The sequence below is a fragment of the Elephas maximus genome, chromosome 2 (genome assembly GCF_024166365.1).
Source record: "Elephas maximus indicus isolate mEleMax1 chromosome 2, mEleMax1 primary haplotype, whole genome shotgun sequence".
In the NCBI taxonomy this organism is placed as follows: domain Eukaryota; kingdom Metazoa; phylum Chordata; class Mammalia; order Proboscidea; family Elephantidae; genus Elephas; species Elephas maximus.
The window spans coordinates 197,913,253-197,933,149 of NC_064820.1; the positions used below are offsets into that span (position 1 = coordinate 197,913,253).

At 46.7% G+C, this 19,897-nt stretch overlaps 1 protein-coding gene across 18 annotated transcripts in view; it reads right to left on the minus strand.

Annotated features, from left to right (window-relative positions):
• Positions 1-17,960, minus strand: part of FAM193B (family with sequence similarity 193 member B) — a 32,839-nt gene extending 14,879 nt beyond the window's left edge. For 5 of the 18 annotated variants that reach the window (XM_049874419.1, XM_049874421.1, XM_049874418.1 and 2 more), the window contains exons 1-3: positions 17,642-17,960; positions 1,996-2,238; positions 992-1,223 (exon numbers count right to left, since the gene is read on the minus strand). In XM_049874419.1, the coding sequence (XP_049730376.1) occupies positions 992-1,223; positions 1,996-2,238; positions 17,642-17,857 (691 nt within the window). In that variant the 5' untranslated portion in view covers positions 17,858-17,960. The other 13 variants (XM_049874426.1, XM_049874425.1, XM_049874427.1 and 10 more) reach the window with 13 other exon arrangements.
• Between the last annotated feature and the right edge of the window lie 1,937 nt (positions 17,961-19,897).

Below are 19,897 nucleotides of genomic sequence, written 5' to 3' on the forward strand. Positions count from 1 at the left end.
TTCTCTCTGGCTTATGCACCAAAATAAACTGGAATAGGTACTGCCCAACTCTCCCACATTTTGGGAACAGCACCACTTTGCAGAACTTAGCCTCTCCACTTACAAGTATGATAGTAAATCCTATTTACATAGTAAATCAATAACCCAAGAGCCTTTTCTCTGGTCTCTAAGCGATATCTCAGAGCCTAAAGAGGGTTATATAGCTGCTAAACTGGCTAATAATCATGGCAGTCTCTTTTGGTTGGAAGTGCAGGGCTTTTATACTCCTTTTTCAGTGGAGAAAATGAGGCCTCTATTGTGTTACAGCCAGAATGCTCGTTAGAAGCGAAGATGGCAAGACTTCGTCTCACATACTCTGGACATGTTATCAGGAAGGACCAGTCCCTGGAGAAGCACTTCATGCTTGGTAGAGTAGAGCCTCAGTGAAAGAGAGGAAGACCCTCAATGAGATGGATTGATACAGTGGCTGCAATGATGGGCTCGAGCACAATTATGAGGATGGTGCAGGACTGTGCAATATTTTATTCTGTTGTACATAAGGTCGCTGTGAGTCACAACTGATTTGACAGCACCTAACAACAACATAGTGCTACAGGAGTCAGGGGTTGGTGATCTAAGCCCTAATTCCCTAAGGGCCCTTCCAGACTCCACTTTCTGTTCAGACTGTGCTCACCAGGTCCCCTCCTGGATCCAATGATGAGAGCCAATGACGGCTCCGAGGGCGAACTGTTCTCTATCAGCAATATTTTTTGAACGCCAGAGTCCTGGGGGCAGAGAGATGGTCAAGGTCTAGGTACCCCCTTCCACACCCCATCAATCAGGATAGCTCCATTTTTACTTGTTTTAATGCCTGCTATTCTGATTTGTTTGGAAACCACAGCTCTCTACATTTATGGGTTCCCCAGGCCTATCTTAGAGCCACAAAACCCCCTCCTTATGAATTCCTTGCAGGGCAGTCAAAGGCCTGGCTCTCTCAAGCTTGGAAACTCACCGGGTATGGCAGGAGGACTCCCGAGAGAGCTGCCTGGCATGGCTCCACTGGAGTGCGGGGAGTTCCACAGGCCTGAGAGCTTATGTGCTGACAGAAATGAGCTGGGATCCCAGTCCCCTGAGTTCCCGTGGCAGGAGGAGGACGAAGACGAGGATGATGAAGAGGAGGACGAAGAAGAATGAGAGTCACCCCCACAAGACTGTGATTTGCAGGATGTATGTGACAAGGAGATCTGGAGAAGGGGGAAGAAAAAGGCTCAATGTAAAACAGCAAATATCAGAGTTGGCCCCGTGCTGCTGAAGCATACCAGGGGTAGACCCTCTTCCCTCAGGCTCCTGTGCCATGGCAAAGTGCAATGACTGCACTCTCAAGTGCAAGGGAAAATGATGGTCAGGCCTTTGCTGGGCAGAGGATGAGGTGCTCCCGGTTAAGTGTGGATATCGGCGAGAAAGATGCTGGCAGGGGTAAAGACTGCCTGTGAAGTGTGGGCTTTCAGGGAGTAGTGAGAGCTGGCTACAGAGGGATAGGAGAAGGGGGTCTTTAGGTCAGGAATCCAGAAGCTGAACTGATTCTGGATAAAGGGGTTCTAGAGGGGAATGAGAAACAAGGCAAGTCTGGCCATCATGATTCATGAGATGGTCAACTTAGATGGCTCCCAGTTACTCTGGAGGCCTTTTAACTGAGGCACCATTCAGATCTTCAAACCAACTCTTGCCTTCCATATCACACTAATTGGCTTTCAAGTTGCCAGAGCTGAAGGCAGCAGATCAGTGGCAAGGGACTGTGCAGACTGTCCTGAAGTGCTGGCTGAAGCCTTTTTCTTCTTCCTGCAAATCTGAACCAAAGCCACTAATGTTGTGTCAATGCAACCCAGCAGTCTCTAGTGCCTGGGGCTTTGGGGCTGCCCAAGTGGAGCCACTTGACGGGCTAGGGCAAGGATGGCTCAGCTTATTCGGGAAGGCTGCCCTCCTGCATTCAGGGACCTTCTCTCAGCAGTTACCTACCGCCACTGCGTGTTCTTGACCTGTCTGCCTTTCATCTTCCTCCATGCTCTTTCGGCAACTCTGGCAGACCCACAGGGGCATCTCGCCTAGGAGGTTCTTGACGAGCTTTGGCATGAAGTCAGGGGGCAGCTTCTCACCCTGCAACACCAGTCCATTTTGAGAAGGGCCTTCTTCCCAGCCTTTGCGTTCCCGGTGACATAGTAGACAGCAAGTCTGCACAGACTGGCTGGTGGTGGGGGGAACCTGTCCAACAGACAGAAACAGGGTTTCCGAGGAGCGGAAAGGCTCTACTTAGAAATAATATTAATGATATTAATAATTTTAGGTATTACATGCCAGGAACGGTGTTAGGCACTTTATATACATAATTTTAGTCCTTGTAACAGCTCTGCAAACTAAGTGGTATTATTCCCATTTTTTTAAGATGAAGAAACAGATTTCTAGAAGTTAAATAAGTTGCCCAAGGTTATAGAGTTAGTGAGTGGTTGAGCTAGGATTTGAACTCCTGTCAGTCTGACTCCCAAGGCCATGCTCAAATGCCTAGAAATCCCTGAGGCCCCCAAATCTTGAAGGTCAAAGAGAAGATGGTCCCTTCCTCTTTGGAATGTCTGGGCGGGGCCACTAGTCTCCAGTCCAATCCTCACTGGGAAGGAAAGCAAGCTTTCGGTCAATGGAGAGTTTGGGAGCCCTTGTGTGTTTCCAGAAGAGCTGCATAATTCTGCTAAGATCACAGCAGCATTTTGGGGGGAGAGGAAAGGGAAAAGAGAATGGAAGGCAGATCCTGGTGCTTCAGAAAGGCAGTGAGGTATGGAGAAAAGAACCTGGGCTTTGGGGTCAGACAGACATGCATTCTGATCCCTGCTTGACAATGCAGTAGCTGGGTGACCTTGAGCAAGTTATTTAATTTCCCTGAACTCCAATTTCCTACCTACCTTGCAGAGTTGTTGTGAGGATCAACGCATAAGCAGGTAATTGCCTAGCGCTATTCATGCTCATATGATAGGCCAAAAAGCAGTATTATTATTTGGGATTTTTTTTTTCTAGGACAAATTTACCCAAGAAATACAAGTCAGTAGGTTTTCTTTCACATTAGGGGTACTGACTGGTGGACTGATTGCATTTAATGGCCCCAATTAACGGCCTTCCTAGATCCTGTAACTCTATAGTCCCCTCCCACTCTGATGCTGGGCTTGGCCAGGGCATTTGCTTTGGCCAACGGAATGTTAGCGAATGTAGGATGTTAGCAAAAGCTTGAAAGTGTATGCACTGCTGCTTGCTTTCCTGCGTGACTGGGCTTGCTCACCCTCGCACCTCTGCCATGCCATAAGAACATGACCAAACTAGCTGTTGGAAGGAGGTGAGAGACAAGGGGAGAACTCGGACACCATCCTATACCAACCAGCTTCCAGCTGATCTACCAGCTGATCAGAGATACAGAATGAGCCCAGCTGAGATTCAGCCAAATGCAGCCAACCCACAGACTCTTGAGGAACAACAAATGGTGTCATCCTAAGCCACTACGTTTTGGTATGGTTTGTTATGCAGCATTGTTAACTGATATACCTTCGAAACTTACCCACCGCTAGGTAATAGGTATTTCAAAAGCCTAAGCAAAGCAATAAAGGGTACCACCCTTATCCTACCAATAAAACCAATGCCATTTTCTTTCTTGCATAAAATCACCTTCTCAAAAAGAATTGGCATCAGGGCCTGTAATGTTACACTTACACTGACCTGGGTCCCTGGTTTCTTGAAAAAGAAGGGTCGTTTTTCCAAAGAATGATATCAAGAGCATAATGAAACATTTGTGGAAGTATGAGGAGTTTGGGAAAGAGTACCAGAGAGAGCGAATTTTACAAGCAGAACTCACGTGAGATACTGCCTAGACAGTTCCTGCCAAGGGAACATTTCAGTGAGCAAGGCAGGTGCCTAACAGCAGCTACAAAAGAGACAGTCCTCCAGAACCCATCACTGGTAAGTACCCACTGGAAAGGGATAAAAGGCTGATTGAGAAGGGTGGTGTTCAGAGAAGTTAAGGCCGAGAAGCTCTTTTTAGAAACGTACCCAGGAAACTTGCCATCACTACAAGGAGCCATAGTCACTCTAGGTGGAGACGGTGAGGCCCAAGCCCCTTTCCCTGTAATGATGCTGATCATATTCTTAAGGCATACACCAGGACATGAATTTTTACTACAACAGAGTCTCCTTTCATTTGGGTGTTAGGTTTTAATGTCATCACATAAGATGACAATCTTGTGTAAGTAAAATTATTCTTGAATTTCTTTACATGGCCTTAAAGAACAATATGTGTAGTTTTGTAGGTGCAGTCAAGAATTCAAATGTATAATGTATACAGTGATGTACAGTAAGTTTTTTTGTTTGTTTGTTTTAACAGCAAATATAGAATTCTAGTAAGTTAAATGTGTGACGAATGTTACTGTACTTGGTGCCCAAGTATTGCAAGAGGTGATAGGGTGCAGTGGGAACAACACTGGCTTTGGCATTAATCCTGGGCTTCCATCACACACCAGCTGTATAGTGCTGGGTAAGTTCTACTTACCCTGTTTCCTCATTTGTAAAATAAGATTAAGTCCTAACCTGTGGGGCTGGCTGTGAGAAATAAATGTGATATAACACCTAGTCCTGTGCCGATAATAACTGGTTTAATAAATGGTACTAATTATTAACATGGTGGGAACAATAAGAAACAATACTAAAATGAGCAGTAGGGATGAAAATATAGAATATATGGTCTTTGTACCTCTCACATGCCATGAATCTAAGGTGACTTGTTAGACATCTTTTTTTTTTTTAATTTTTATTGTGCTTTAAGTCAAAGTTTACAAATCAAGTCAGCCTCTCATACAAAAATTTACATACACCTTGCTATATACTCCTAGTTGCTCTCCAGCTAATGAGACAGCATGCTCCTTCTCTCTACCCTCTATCTCCGCGTCCATTCAGCCGGCTTCTGTCCCCCTCTGCCTTCTCATCTCCCCTCCAGACAGGAGCTGCCCACATAGTCTCATGAGTCTATGGGATCCAAGCAGCTCAGTTCTCACAAGTATCATTTTCTATCTTATAGTCCAGTCCAATCCTGTCTGAAGAGTTGGCTTTGGGAGTGGTTCCAGTCTTGGGCTAACAGATGGTCTGGGGACCATGACCTCCCGGGTCCTTTTAGTTTCAGTCAGACCATTAAGTCTGGTGTTTTTATGAGAATTCAAGGCAAAGGGCCTAGGCCCAGCTGGGTACATAGCAGCTAAATCAGGTTTGTAAGGTGTTCCCATAGCAGTACAACTGGCAGGCAGCTTGTGAGGCATGGCTTGAAATGATTGCTTTCCACTGAGAAGGGCCATCTCCCCACACTGAACTTCTATCCAAACAGTTCCAAACTCAAGAGTGGAAGACTGAATTCTTCAGAGATTACAGTGAGACACCCTTACTTCATGGAAATAATGTGACTCTCTCTAGAACCAAACTGGTACACATAATAAATGAGATTAGCCATCAGTGGAAATGACTTTATAAGACAGGCTGTCTCCCCAGTTACAGGAAGAAACACAGGGCCTGGGAAGCTAATGAAGCCCTAGCTGAAGCAAGGCTATAGCCCTGGTGGTATAGTGGTTAAGAGCTCAGCTGCTAACCAAAAGGTCAGCAGTTCGAATCCACCAGCTGCTCCCTGGAAACCTTAGGGGGCAGTTCTACTCTGTCCTATACGGTCACTATGGGTCAGAATCGACTCCACGGCAACAAGTTTTTTTTTTTTTTTGAAAGCAAGGCTGATACCATCTACATTACATAATGTTGCCCAGAGGATTATGGACATCACAGGAGCAAAGCACTTAGCTTGAGGGATCCACGCAATAGATAATCTATTATCTAGGCCCCCTGGCTATTCTGATCTTAATAAGTCTACAATGGAAACTGGTTTATCCACTGTCCTCTCTAAGTTTGGTATACATGAGTTCTTTCTAGGCCCAGGCAGTTCTGGAGGCCACCCTCAAGGCCATGGTGTCTGCCCTTGGGTATAATCCTGGTGAGTCCTGGGTACTTTTCTCTCTCACTCCATCACCTCTGTTCTAATTGCCTCTAATTGCCAGAAGGTGGTAGAAATCTCAAGCCCTAGAGATACTATATTCAGTCAGTAATACCACTGTTTGGATTTTGCTTTGGCAGAGAAAACCTCTCAGTTCAGAATTCCTTTTGGCTGCAATCTCCTGTCATCCCCCAAATTTCTGGCTATCATGACCCCTTATATCCCAAAGAGCCAGTCACCCATGCTTTCCATTAGCTGTATTCAAGCTGTAGTCTTAGCACCTGGTATAGCCGTTTCACAGAGAGAACATGCTCCATAAATGTTTATTGAATGAATGAAACAGCCAACCATTTTTCTTCATCACGAAGGCTGATGAAATTCTTTCTCAAACCCAGCAGCCCTGAGTAACAACTAATTGTTCCTTCTCAGTTCAGCTTAAGTTTTAGACCCTCTCTGGACATAGGTCTAGCTGTAAGCAGAAGATGAAGAAAGAGGAAGAAAAGGCTACAGGGGTCCTCTTGATTTTGGATCTGCTCAAAAAATCTCCAAGATAATTCCGCTTCAATCTCTCAGGATACTCTTCGAGCAAAACCAGAATCTCTGGACAGTTTGGGGTTACTCACACAGGGGACTCATGCTGCATCTCCCACATGCCTGGAGCAGCCAAGAAGCCAGGGGAACTCTAGTCTACAGCCGCTTCAGGGCCCATGGTGCTGGCAACTGCAGCCATTAAAACCAGTATGTCTTCTCCCTTACCTGACCAGGCCCAAGACTTTTCTGGCCCAGGCCTGATAAGTATGAACTTATTAGGGAAATCTAGTTTTTCCTGGATAAAAAGAGACAAAATCAAAGGAAGGGGGAAGTTGACCAGGTAGTCACTTTACTTCCTAGTTCACGCACTAAAGTTTGGCTTCTGGCTGGGAAAACGCTGAAGCAGCAGGAGTTCTTTGGAGCCAGTATATCTTGACATACTCCTGAAACACTCTGCCGCATTATATTATTTTCATGCCTGTCTCTCCTGCTAGATTCAAAGGCAGGAACTATGGCTTATTCAACTGCTTTCTTTAGCACACTGGACCCATGCTAGCTCTAGTGATAACTATGCTTTATAATCATTTACTGACTGGCTGCTCCTGTGAAGATACAAATGCAAGAACAGAGCACCCACTGTCTCCCAGAGCCTCAGGTAGTAGAGCTAAGCATCATGAAGAACAGACTGAGGTGCAGCTGACTTCCCACAGACCTTAGAACAATCTGCTCTCAATTCACATCACTGGAGTAGGGGCTTTTATGTATATTTAGTACAAAGGAACGAGTACTGAGATGCAATGCAGAATGGAAACAGAATAGGCCTACTTGGGTTTAAATCTGGGCTCTGGAAGCCAGAACTATTGTGAATAGGTGTGCAGTGTGCCTGGCCAAGGGGTTAAGTGGGAGCTGAAATCCCAGCCCTATTCTGCTCAGCAAGCCTGTAAGCCTGCCACATTGCCAGGAGGAAGGGATGCTACTTCTTTTTTAAAACAACTACAAAAACCAAAGGCAGCTTGGCCACAAGCCAGGTTTGCTTTGGCCCAAAGAAGTAGTCTTTGTAAAATTCAATGACATAGACGTACTGTCCAGGACTTAGTAACAGTGATACTGAAGAAGTTAATTTTAAAATGGTAAAGCTAATAACATGTACTGGGCAGGACTCTTATGAGGATTAGAGGGTGATTATAAATGACATAAAACAGCAGGTTTCAAAGTGCAGTTCACAGGACCCTGAGGTCAAAACTATGTTAATATTTATACTAATGGTGCAAAAAAAAAAAAAAAAGTAAAATTCTGGTGCCTTAACACAGATCAAGGCAGCAGCACTGGACCACTGGTAGTACTGTAGAAGAAAAAAGAAGGAAAAGTACCGATTTCACTTAAGAATATCCCCGATGAAGAAATAAAAATTATTAATTTTATCAAATTTTGCCTCTAGAGTCTATGTTTTAAATCTCCTATGTGGTAAGAATAGGAAGCAAGCATAAAGCACTTCTGCAGCAGACCAGAGTATGGTGGTGTCTTGCAGAAAAACACATGGGGTACTAAGTGGTGAGCTGGATTTGCCATTTTTTCCATGGAACACGATTTTTACTTGAACGATTGACAAACTATGGTGATTCAGACTTAGGTATTTGGGAGAGGAGACTTTTTCTCAAAAATGAACAAAATGAGCCTGTTATTTCAAGGAAAACAAGTAAAAGTATGTGTCTAGTGATAAAATTCAATCTTTCAAGTGAAAGAATTTTTGAAAACTTGTATGCACCACCATGAGCTTAACAGCTTCCCAATGCTTAAAGACTTTTCTGATTAAATTGAGGGTGATGATAACAAATGTTATCTTTTGATACTAGAAAATAGAACAGGACATTTGGAAGACTTGCATAACTCAGCAAATCTGTTTTCCAAATGATCAAAGTATGTTACAAAGTCGCGTGTGAGTAAAAGATCCATTCCAAGTGCAAGACAGACCAATGGGTTTTCATGAAACAGGAGTATAAAAAGTTCACCAATAAGGTTTCAGATTCCATATTGCAAAGAAGTGCTACAATCATTTGGAAAGATTATTAAAATACTCCTCCCTGTTCCTTTATATATCTGTGTGAGGCTGGATTTTGTTTTGCATACTTCAACTGAAACGACATACTGCAACAGACTGAATGCTTCTGCATATGAGGACCCAGTTTTATTCTATGAAGTCAGGCAAAAAGAAATTTGCAAAAATGAAAACAAGATCATTCTTTTCACTGATTTTTTGAAAATAGTTATATTTCATAAAAACGTTATTTATGTTAACATGCGATGGGTTTAGTACTATTATGAATTAGTAACTACTTGAAAAAATTCTCAATTTTAACACTTAATTTGGTAAATATCGATAGATATAACCAACATAAAGAAAAGCTCTATGGGGTGCTCAACACTTTTTAGGAATGTAAAAGGGTGTTCAGACCAGACACTTTTAGGACTGCTGATGCAAAGCACCTAATGGGACTGGTCACACAGCGAGTGCTTGGTAAGTGATAGTGATTAGTAACAATGATACAGTTCATGGTGTATCTGGATAGTTCTCTGGGGGCTTCACTCAATTTTCCACCTCAGCCTTTTTCGTTCACAATTTGGGAATTGCTGGGGAAGAGCCCAGGTTGCAGACCAGGAAGTTATCAAGGACTGCTCTGAAGCTAGATCTAATTTCCAGCACTAAACCTGCTCTCACTGCTCCCATGGATTCTTTCCAGTCCCAAGAGTTCGTGTCTGTTTGTACATGATTTCCCCAAGACACATGCTGTATCTAGCCAGCTGCCCTGCAATAAGTTCCAAATTCTATTCTGAAATGGCCCATTAGAGCCCTCTACTCTCAAGACACCCAAGTCCTCCCTGTCACCAAGGCAGGCTGAAGACAGCAACAGCAGCTAAAGTTCCTCCCAGAAGCAGGGAAAATGATTAATCCCCAGTCCAGAAAAACTCATCATTCTAGTCACTTCACTTGTTCTTCCATTCACCCATTCATTCCACAAACATTCTCAGAGCCCCTACCTGGTGCCAACCATTGTGCTATGTGCAGAGGAAACATCAAACAAGAGAGTTCCCACTTTAAGAACACATAAACCAGGCAAGTTCATGCACGGGGTTATCACTGCTCCCAAACTCCCAGGACGCCTCATAGTCATTTTGGAGAACCAAGCAGGGAATAAACAAACTAAAAACAAACTAGGACACTGGGCTTCTCTACTTGACATTAGCTTATTATGTGACTTCTCCCCAGTTCTCCTACACCTATCTAGTTGGTGGATCTCCTGCCATTTGCTCCTCTTTCCTACCCTGTCCCTCTTTAATCCCCAGTCTACTCCCATCACCAGCATATGGAGCAGGCCCCCTGGCTGAGCACTGCTCATGATTAGTTTGTAATGAATTCACTACCATGGGACCCTCTGCCCCCTGGCATTCATGACTTGGCCCCAGCTAACCTCTCCATTCTTCACTTCCACTTTAACACCTGAGAACCTTAGGTTCTACTCATGCTGTTCCTCAGATACACTTTGACCATTAAAATTTCAACACCTCAGCTCTTCTCTTGGGCAAATTCCTATTCATTTCCTAAGACCCTGGTCACTGGTCAACAAAAGTTTTTCTGGGCCAGGGTAAGTAGAACTAATTCTTTTAGTATAGCACCTATCACATTGTGCCATGGCTGTATCCTGTCTGCCCCCCAGTCCCCTGGGGACAGGGAGCAGATCTTGGCCATTGAAGTGTTCCCAGGACCTAGGCGTGGTTTGGGCCTGGCACGTAACAGGCATTCAGTGAATAAGGTTAAAGCCCATTTGGCTTATGTCTCAGCTGCTCTACACAAAGGATAAAATTTGAAACAGTCGAATCAGCCCCTTTCTAACATGCTACACTGAAAGCATGGCTGTGTCACTCAGAGTCACAGATGAGAGGGCACTGGTGCTAAGAATCTCAGACCACTCCAATGCTGACAGTCAGAGCTGCAGTTAATTCTCAGGGAGGCAACACAAGCCCTAGTCAGTGCCCCAACTCCCACTCAGGCAGTCAATGCAGGTCCTTCCAAGGCCAAGGCAATGAGTCTCTCTGACCCCAGGGACCTCCACACTTCAAGGCTAGCTCATCTGTTGAACTGCTTCCTGGGTGCAATCACCCACAGGAAGGCCTAAACTGTTGTTTATCTACCTAGATCCTCAGGCAGAGCTCCCACCTACTACTCTGCATCCCCAGCACAAGCTTCTCATGGGTGGAAGAGTATGAACTTTGAAGACAGACAGTTGTGAGTTCAATCCTGGTTCTGCCATTTTCAGTATCATCTTGGAATATCACTCAATTTCTTTCGGCCTCAATTTCTTCATTTATGAAATGGGAATAAAACCATACTTCACAGAGTTGTGAGGACAGAAGGAAATAAATTATGTAAAATACCTGGCCTGGGTCTGGCACACAGTAGGTGCTCAATACCCGTTAGTTTCTTTCCTCTTCTGCCCTGGAAAAAATGACAGGGAAACTTACTAAGTAAGACTTGCCCAATCCAAAGTTATTACTTGAAGCACAGGACAGAAAACTAAACAGGTGATCTTCAAGGCTTGTTCTAACCCCCAAGCCCATGCTTCCTGCAACAACTTCCTAAATAAGAACCTTCACTGTTTGCAGTCCCTCAGTCCCCTTCTTTCTGCCTTAGCTTCCTTATATCACTTTTCAAAGTAAATAAATATATCTACTCATTTCAGAATGGAGGGGGAAACCACAAGGCGGGGCTGGGGAGCTAAACAACTCAGGTGGGGAATAAAGGAGAGATGACCTACAGAATTGCAGCATGTTTAGCCACAGGCTGCATGAGCTTGGAGCCATTCAGCTGGGAACTGCCTGGAGTTTGAAGGATGAAGGCAGGAACATGGGCACAGAGCTGCTGAGATCGGAAGGGTGCAAACACAGGCCCTTCCCAGAATGTAAGAATGCCTCTCCACAGTCCTCTTTTCTGCTTCTGCACTTCTTGCTGCAAAGGATCATTTATTATTCATTTTCCCTAATACGTGAGGTATTCACACCTTCACTTGTGCCGTTCTCTTTGCCTCTTCCTTTTCTTCGTAGGCTCAGATTAGGTGTTACGTTCTCGCAAGGCCACGGGCTGAATAAATTGTGCTTTGCTCTGGGATCCCATAACACTTGAACATATGTCTATAGTAGTGCTTAACAGCCACAATGATGGACTTTGATGGACTTGCACATGTTGGTGATCGTGAAGATGGTGCAGGACCGGGTAACGTTTCATTCTGTTGCACATAAGGTCACCATGAGTCAGAGTCAGCTTGATGGTAGCTATCTATTCTACTGCTCTAGATCAGTGCTTATCACATGTATTCTAGTTGTTGACAAATCTGTCTTCTCCACACACTGTGAGCTTTTCAAGGGCAGAGCCTGTGTCCCCAGATTCTCCCTAATTCTAGTCATTTGGCAGTGGGTGCAGCATCTAATAGGCATGAGTATGTGTTTTGAAGGTTATCAGGTGGAGGGTATCATTAATAGGGCAACAACTAGAAAACTGGGGGAGGTTTTCTTTCTTTTTTTTTTAAACAAAGGTTATTTCCATTCTTGCTTATGGAAAAGCTCCCCTCCTGGAAAGACCAATTCTTTGCAAGAGTATCATAAGCCTCTCTCTGCAAAGATTCCCACAGCACCCACAACTCAGCAGCTCCCAGACCCAGGCACACATCGGAATCACTTGGGGCAATTCCATAGCAGATCCCTGGGTTCTGGGCCTGGAGCTGCTGTTCTGTTGATCAAGAACATGGTCAGCCAAGCCCAGGGAATTCTGATGATTTATTAGGCCCGGGGGAGGGAGGATGTGTCACGCAATCACAGATGCCTCTCCCCTCAGAATCACTCCTTCACAAGCTATCAGGGAACTTACTGAAGTACATCACGCCTACTTCCCTACTTAAAATCTTTCACCAGTGCCTCGCTGCCTGCAGGATGAAGTCCCAACCTTTCCGTGTGGTTTTCAAGAACCCTGCTAACCTCTCCAGCCTCATCTCTCCGGACTCTCCAAATGTGCCGGCCAGTTCCTTGCCTCTGGGCCTTCGCATATGTCACTTCCTTTGTTTAGACCCCTTTCTCTCACCTTATCCTCTGGAGGAACAACTCATCCTTGAAGACTCAGCTCTGAAAAGCCTTCTCTAGGGTGTCATCGTCTGTGCATTCTCAGCACCAAGCATTCATCCTAACTGTGGCTGCCACTTGTGTTAAGTGCTTTCCATACGTTACTTGTCTAACCCTACCATTAACCCTGTGAGCCTGGCATCATTGTCATTTTACATTTCCTAAGCCACTTGCTAGGATCTAGGATTTGAATCTTAAATCAGAGGAAGCCAATGGTACACCCTTGTCTAGCATTATTACAATTGTTTATATACATGTTCTCTACACCATGAACTCCTTGGGGGCAGGGACCCATCTGATTCACTTCTTCATTTCCAGCTAGCACACGGCCTGCAGAGATCAGGTGTTGGTTACTGTTCGCAGAATACATGGACTCCAGGCAAGAGGAAGCCTAGGGGGCGCATGTGTGCAATGTATGGCCTAAAGGAATGCATAGCTGCCAGCCTGGCCAAGCAGTGGGGGCAGGTAAGAATAAAGTGGTAGAAACCTAATTTATTTCTGTTGTTGTAGTTTGGTTTAAGGCATTTATCGAGCACCTAAGGACCATGCACAATACCCCCAAAATGAATAAAGCATAGTCCTTGCTCTCAAAAAGTCTAGGTGTGGTAAGTGAAGGCTGTTGTTGTGCACCATCGAGTTGACCCTATATGACAGAGTAGAACTGCCCCCACAAGGTTTCCAAGGAGTGGCTGGTGGATTTGAATCGCTGACCTTTTGGTTAGCAGCCTGAGCTATTAACCACTATGCCACCAGGGCTCCATGTAAAGGTAGTAGGATCCTAACCCAGGTCCATCTGGATATCAGACATGGTAATAAAGCTTATTGTTCTGGGACATATTAAGGAAATAAAAATTTTTTAAAATCTGAGGTAAGTCTACCTTCAAAGTCCTTTTGATTTTTCTACATAGTCATTCTCTTGGCTTGCTACAAGAGTCAGGTGGCAGGCACCCTTCAGGGTCACTTCCTCCTACTTGCAATGAAAGTGGCACAGGCTAGGCAGGCAGGATTCTAAGGGGGAGGTCCCTCAGGGTAGGTAGGGACTATCTCATTCATCTTTGTACCCCTAATAAAGGCCTTGGCATAGAGATAGTTTAATGCTGGCTGAACAAATTAAACATGAGATGGTTTTAGTAAGGGTACTGCTCCAATTCCTGAGGAGGCAGGTCTACTCTTAGCAGTGGGAGAACCAGGTCTCTACAGTCCCTTCAAAGGAAACTGGCCCAAGTCCTAGGGGATGCTGGAGAGATCAGAGGTGGAGAACAAGAGGTGGGGAAGGGGAGGATTAGGCCAGCCCCCCGCCAACTGTGGGTTTCCATTCTAGCAAGTCTCCTGGGGGCCTTTACTGAGTGTGTACCTGGATTACAAAGCTGAAGGGCCCAAGAGACACTTAATGACAACCAGTGAGTGAGCAGGTGAGAACACTCAGGCTTTCGCTGGCTACCTGGGCACAGCTTCTGCCGCATGCCACCTCCCACTCCCGCTAGTGCTTGAGAAGCCTCTTCGTACAAGGTGCCATGTGGGAAGCTTCACATCCTCTCGTGTAGTTGCCCACGAGGCTCAGAGGAACAAAAAACTTGCCCAAAATTATAAGCTAGAAGGAGGCTAAGGTGGGGAGTTCAACCCAAGTTTGGAACCACCAAACACTATTCCCCACTGCTTCCTTCAACTGCTTAAAAAAAATTTTTTTTTTTTTTTGCTAATAAGGCAGTAATTGTTTCCTTGTGAAGTAAAGGGGGGGAGGGGTCTGGGTTCTTAGTAAACAGATCAATGTGGTTTAGTGGCCTGAACAATTGAAAATGAGGACTTTTGGGGTCCCAGTTAGCTCGGGGTCCTGCGCTTAAATGTGTACCAAAAAACTAAACCAAACCCATTGCCACGGAGTCAATTGTGACTCATAGTGACCCTACTGGACAGAGTAGAACTGCCCCAATAGGGTTTCAAAGGCTGTAAATCCTTATGGAAGCAGACTGCCAGATATTTCCCTCTCAGAGTGGCTAGTGCATTTGTACTGCCGACCTTTTGGATAGCAGCCAAGTGCTTAACCACTGTGCCACCAAGGCTCCTGTTAAATGTGTACTGGTTATGCAAATGAGGGAAGTGGACTGGACGGAAGAGGAGTGGCCTAGGGAGCACATGTTATTTAAAAGGGGCAGATGCTGCGCACAGACTGTAGACTACTACGGTGGGGAGTGGGGGGGAGGGGCAAACGTGGCCCAGCATCACTAGATCATCAGTTTTGAGATCGTACAAATCCAGATCTGTGAGAAATCTTTTGATTTTTTAAACTGTGGCTCAAATTAAACCAAACGATGTGTGAGGTAACACATTAAACATGTCTGTGCACTGGAACTGGTCCTATTTGCTACCTGTGGGTTAAGTTTGGTATATGGCACTGACTCTCACCTTACTTTCTTACACTACGTACATAAGACAGGGTTCCAAGTGGTGGTGGAAGCCAGAAGATGCTCACCAAAGGATGCCAGTGGGTAGGGCAGTGACTGACCCCAACCCCTTCAGTGGGTGCTTTTCACCAGGGCACGAAAGCCTGTTTCTGGCATCCAGCCCCCTCAGCAATAAAGTGGGGCACAATCAGGAAGGAGAATTCAGAGCTTGTCAGTTAAAAATGCCTTGTTAAAGTCCCCAAAGTACACAAGAGTGTCTTTTTTTTTTTGGTCTAAGACTTATGGCGGGAGTCATTCTGGGTAAATATTTAGTCTGAGTTTCTGTTTCTTCATCTGTAAAATGGGGTAGTAATATTTATATCCTTCAGCTCATTCATTAGCATTTGTTAATCACCAGGTATAGGGGTACAATGGTGACTGACATGGTTCCTGCATTCTCAGAGTTTATGTAGCAAAGACAACAATCGCACCAATAATTAGTTCATTACAATGGTGCTAAATGATGAGGCGATGAGATTAGAAGATATGTAAAGTGCCTGGCATGAATAAATGAATGAATGGGCAGGTAAAGCAGTGGAGTAGACAGAACATGGTAGGAACCTAGATGTCAGACAAGTTAATAAAGGTTATAGTTCTCGGGAAAGTCGTATCCTAAATGAAAGCTGAATAGTTAAGTCAAGTTTTTTGGCTCCTCTATACAATGAACACTATAGGTTGGCTAACTGGAACCAGAAGTAGGAGGGACCCTGAAAGTATTGTATGGTCTGAATGGGTGAATAGGAAGGAGAAGACAACAACTCCCTGGCTCTCCCTTCCCCTACTCCTCCCTCTGGATAACAGGACTGGGGGAAAAGGGGGAGACACAGACGAGTACGGAAAGAGAAGGCTAGAGAGGGAAGCAGTCTCAAGGTCCCACCCCAGACCTAGTGGGGGTGGGGTCCAACCTGGGGGAGGTTAGAGTATCCTTTACACCAGACTCAGCCCAGGGCAGGAGGTGGGGGTGGGCATGAAGATGTTGATTCTGACACTCAGTAAGTATGACATATTCATTAATTAAAACCCTTCTTATTGTGATTTGAGACACAAAGGAGACCAGCATCAAAACTGGTTACAGTAAGCACAGATTCTCAACTGACTCATTTTCCCTCTCATTCATCTAGTTATTTTCTACCCTGTGTCAGCTAGGCATGGAGGATCAGAGCTAGATGACATAGTCCTTGCCCCTGTGGAGTTCACAGTCCAGAGTGGGGGACAGACACATCAACAGAACATTTCATCACAGAATTGGGGATGCTACCAGAGGGAAGTACAGAGGGCCATGGGCATAGAAGGGGCACCTGATGCAACTGGGGAGGTCAGGGAAGGCTTTCTGGGAATGGTACCCCAAATGACATCCCCACTCACATGCACAACTCCAGAGATTCTACTAGAAAGCTGTCAAGAGCCATGCCTTCTGGCTGCACCAGCCTCCCAGAGTCCCCTGCTGCCCGATGCAGTGTCTGCAGAGCCAAACGCATCTTCCGCCACGCCTCATCCTCATCCGGCGCTGCATCCGACCCTCCAAGTCTCCTGCAGGAACCTGCCTTCCTTGGCAGGCTCAGCCAAAAGACCAACTCAAAACTCTTTTGTCAGAGCAAGCTTAGGGCGAGCCACCCATCCCAGGGTGCCACAACCCTCCCAGAGCAACTGTGGCCCGTGCCTCCCCGGCCTCTCAGTGAACACTGACAGGGTGCCCCCCATTATTTCCTTCGCTCAAAAGAAAGTAACCTTCCAGGTAGCAAGCTGGAAGCTTTGGGGAATACTCCTACTGCTCACTCTCAGCAGGATTCGCCAAGCCCAGGGACCTGAGGGTCGGGGTGGGCCAGGGTACCGAGAGGAGGAAGGAGAGATTTTGCTGGGTTTCCACCTCAGTGCGGGAGCCCCACCAAATAGTCTTCCTGGCAGCCAAGCTGTCTGTCTGCTCCAGCTGTTCAGCTGGGCAGGGAGAGGAGGGAGGTCCCAGGAGACATGCTGGGGGCACAGCTGCTGAGGGGGCAGGGGCTGCAGGCAGTGCAGGGGAAGGGGTGGAGCTGCTCCCTGGGGGACAGGAATAGGCTGCAGCCGGCCTTCCAGGACCCTTCGCCCACAGATGCCCCTCCCAAGACCTGTGGGTGGGGGAGCAGGTGGGCCCAGGGGAAGGTGGGCAGAGGGCTGAATCGTAGCCCCAGGATCAGAGCCAGCCCCAATGTGGGTGTATGAGCAGAACGGTTAGCCTCTACTCCAGCCCGGAGGCGGCAGGGCGGTTGCGGCTGGCAGCTTCAGTCTGGTCTTAGGAAGATGGACCATGCCTCGGCATGGAGTTGGGTCCAGCCTGCACTCCCGCCTTGGAGAAGAAAGCCTCAGCTGCGGACCTGGGGGTAGGCTCCAGCCCCAGCCCGGGGAGAATGGTCCATCCCAACTCCGCCCTGGCACCGACTCCGCTCCGGGGATGCGAAAGCGCCCGAGTAGCCGGAGCCGCTTCGCTCGCTCCTACCTGCGGGCCAGGCACCAGCTTGGGCTCATCTTCCTGCCTGGGGTCGTCGCGGTCGGGCTCCGCAGGCGCCGGCACCTCCGGGGGCCCGGCACCCACTCCCGCGTCCAGGCTCGGCGGCGGCGGGGGTTCGGGCGCCTGGGGCTTCTGAGGCCCCGGCACTCGCGCCCGCTCGCGCCGGCCCGCGCCGCCGCTGGGCCTACTCCGCCTCCGAGTCATGCTGCTCCTAACGCTGCTACCTCGCTCCACTCCCGCCGCCGCCACCGCCGCCGCCACCGCCTCTCCCCTCACAGGACAACAGCCAATATGGCGGCGCCCGGCTCGTCTCCGTCCGCTGCCAGCAGGTCAGAGGGCATGCGGAGTCGGCGCCGCCGCATTAGCCCCTGAGGCTGCCTGCGCCATCTTGCATAAGGTCACCACCCGTAGTTCGTGGGAGAATGAGCCTCGTGGGGAGGCGCCTCCTCCTCCCCGGGATCCGAGGGATGAGACCTGCCAGAGGAGCGGGTATAAAGTTGTAGTAACTGTCCTGTAGGTTAAAAGAAACCAAATCCGTTACCGTCCAGTCGATTCGGACTCATAGCGACCCTACAGGACAGCGTTGAACTGCCCCATGCGGCTTCCTAGGCTGTAATGTAATCTTCATAGGAGCACCTTGCCACATTTTTCTCCCGCTGAGCGGCTGGTGGGTTCGAACCAACAACTTTTTGGTTAGCAGCAGAGCGCTTAACCACTGCGCCACCAGGGCTCCTTGCACAGGCTTAAAAAACCGCACTTAATAATTGCCTGTTAAATGGGTGAGTGAATTAATTCATTTGTGTAGTTCTAGGTACTTTGACACCCATCATCTGACTACCCCCAACAATACAGTGACGCAGGCATGATCATTCCCATTTTACCGCGGAGAAGATTGAGGCTATGAAAGGCGAAATGGTTGTTCAACATCATTCAGCTAAAACCCATGCACTCCAGGATGGCCTGAGCTGAAAGGGAGGAAGGGATCTTCTACGTCTTTATTTTAAACATATAGGCCACTGGGAGCTCAGTGTCCGGTGCTCGGGACAGTGTGACTTCACACTCAGCTCCCGCACCCTAAACTGTTGGGGAAGGTGGGCACTTAGATACACACTTAAAACCAGTGTGATAAAAGTGAGGTGACTGGGGCATGTCCTGGGTCAGTGGTATGTGCAGGAGAGGATTTTGAGTAGCACACAAAAGAACATTTAAACTTTTTTTTTTTTAATTTTTATTGTGCTTTAAGTGAAAGTTTACAAATCAAATTGGATTCTCATACAAAACCTTGCTATATACTCCTTATTGCTCTCCCTGTAATGAGACAGCACACTGCTTCCCTCCACTCTCTCTTTTCATGTCCATTCGGCCAGCTTCTGACCCCCTCTACTCTTTCCTCTCCCCTTCAGACAGGAGATGGCAACATAGTCTCATGTGTCTACTTGATCCAAAAAGTTCATTCTTCACCAGTTTTATTGTCTATCCCATAGTCCAGTCCAATCCCTGTCTGAAGAGTTGGCTTTGGGAATGGTTCCAGTCTTGGGCTAACAGAAGGTCTGGGGACCATGACCTCTCTGGGGTCCTTCTAGTCTCAGTCTGACCTTTAAGTCTGGTCTTTTTATGTGAATTTGGAGTCTGCATCCACTGATCTCTTGCTCCCTCAGGGGTTCTCTGTTGTGTTTCCTGTCAGGACAGCCGTTAGTTGTAGCCGGGTATCATCTTGTTCTTCTGGTCTCAGGCTAATGTAGTCTCTGCTTTATGTGGCCCGATCTGCCTCTTAGGCTTATAATTACCTTATGTCTTTGGTGTTCTTCATTCTCCTTTGCTCCAGGTGGGTTGAGACCAATTGATGCATCTTAGATGGCTGCTTGCTAGCATTTAAGAGCCCAGATGCCACTCTGCAAAGTGGGATGCAGAATGTTTTCTTAATAGATTTTCTTATGCCAATTGACTTAGATGTCTCCTGAAACCATGGTCCCCAAGCCCCTGCCCCTTCTACGCTGGCCTTCGAAGCATTCAGTTTATTCATGAAACTTCTTTGCTTTTGGTTTAGTCCAGTTGTGCTGACCTCTCCTGTATTGTGTTGTCTTTCCCTTTACCTAAAATAGTTCTTATCTACTAATTAGTGAAAACCCCTTTCCCTCCTTTCCTCCCTCTCCACTCTTGTAACCATCAAAGAATATTTTCTTTTCTGTTTAAACTATTTCTCAAGTTCTTATAATAGTGGTCTTATACAGTATTTGTCCTTTT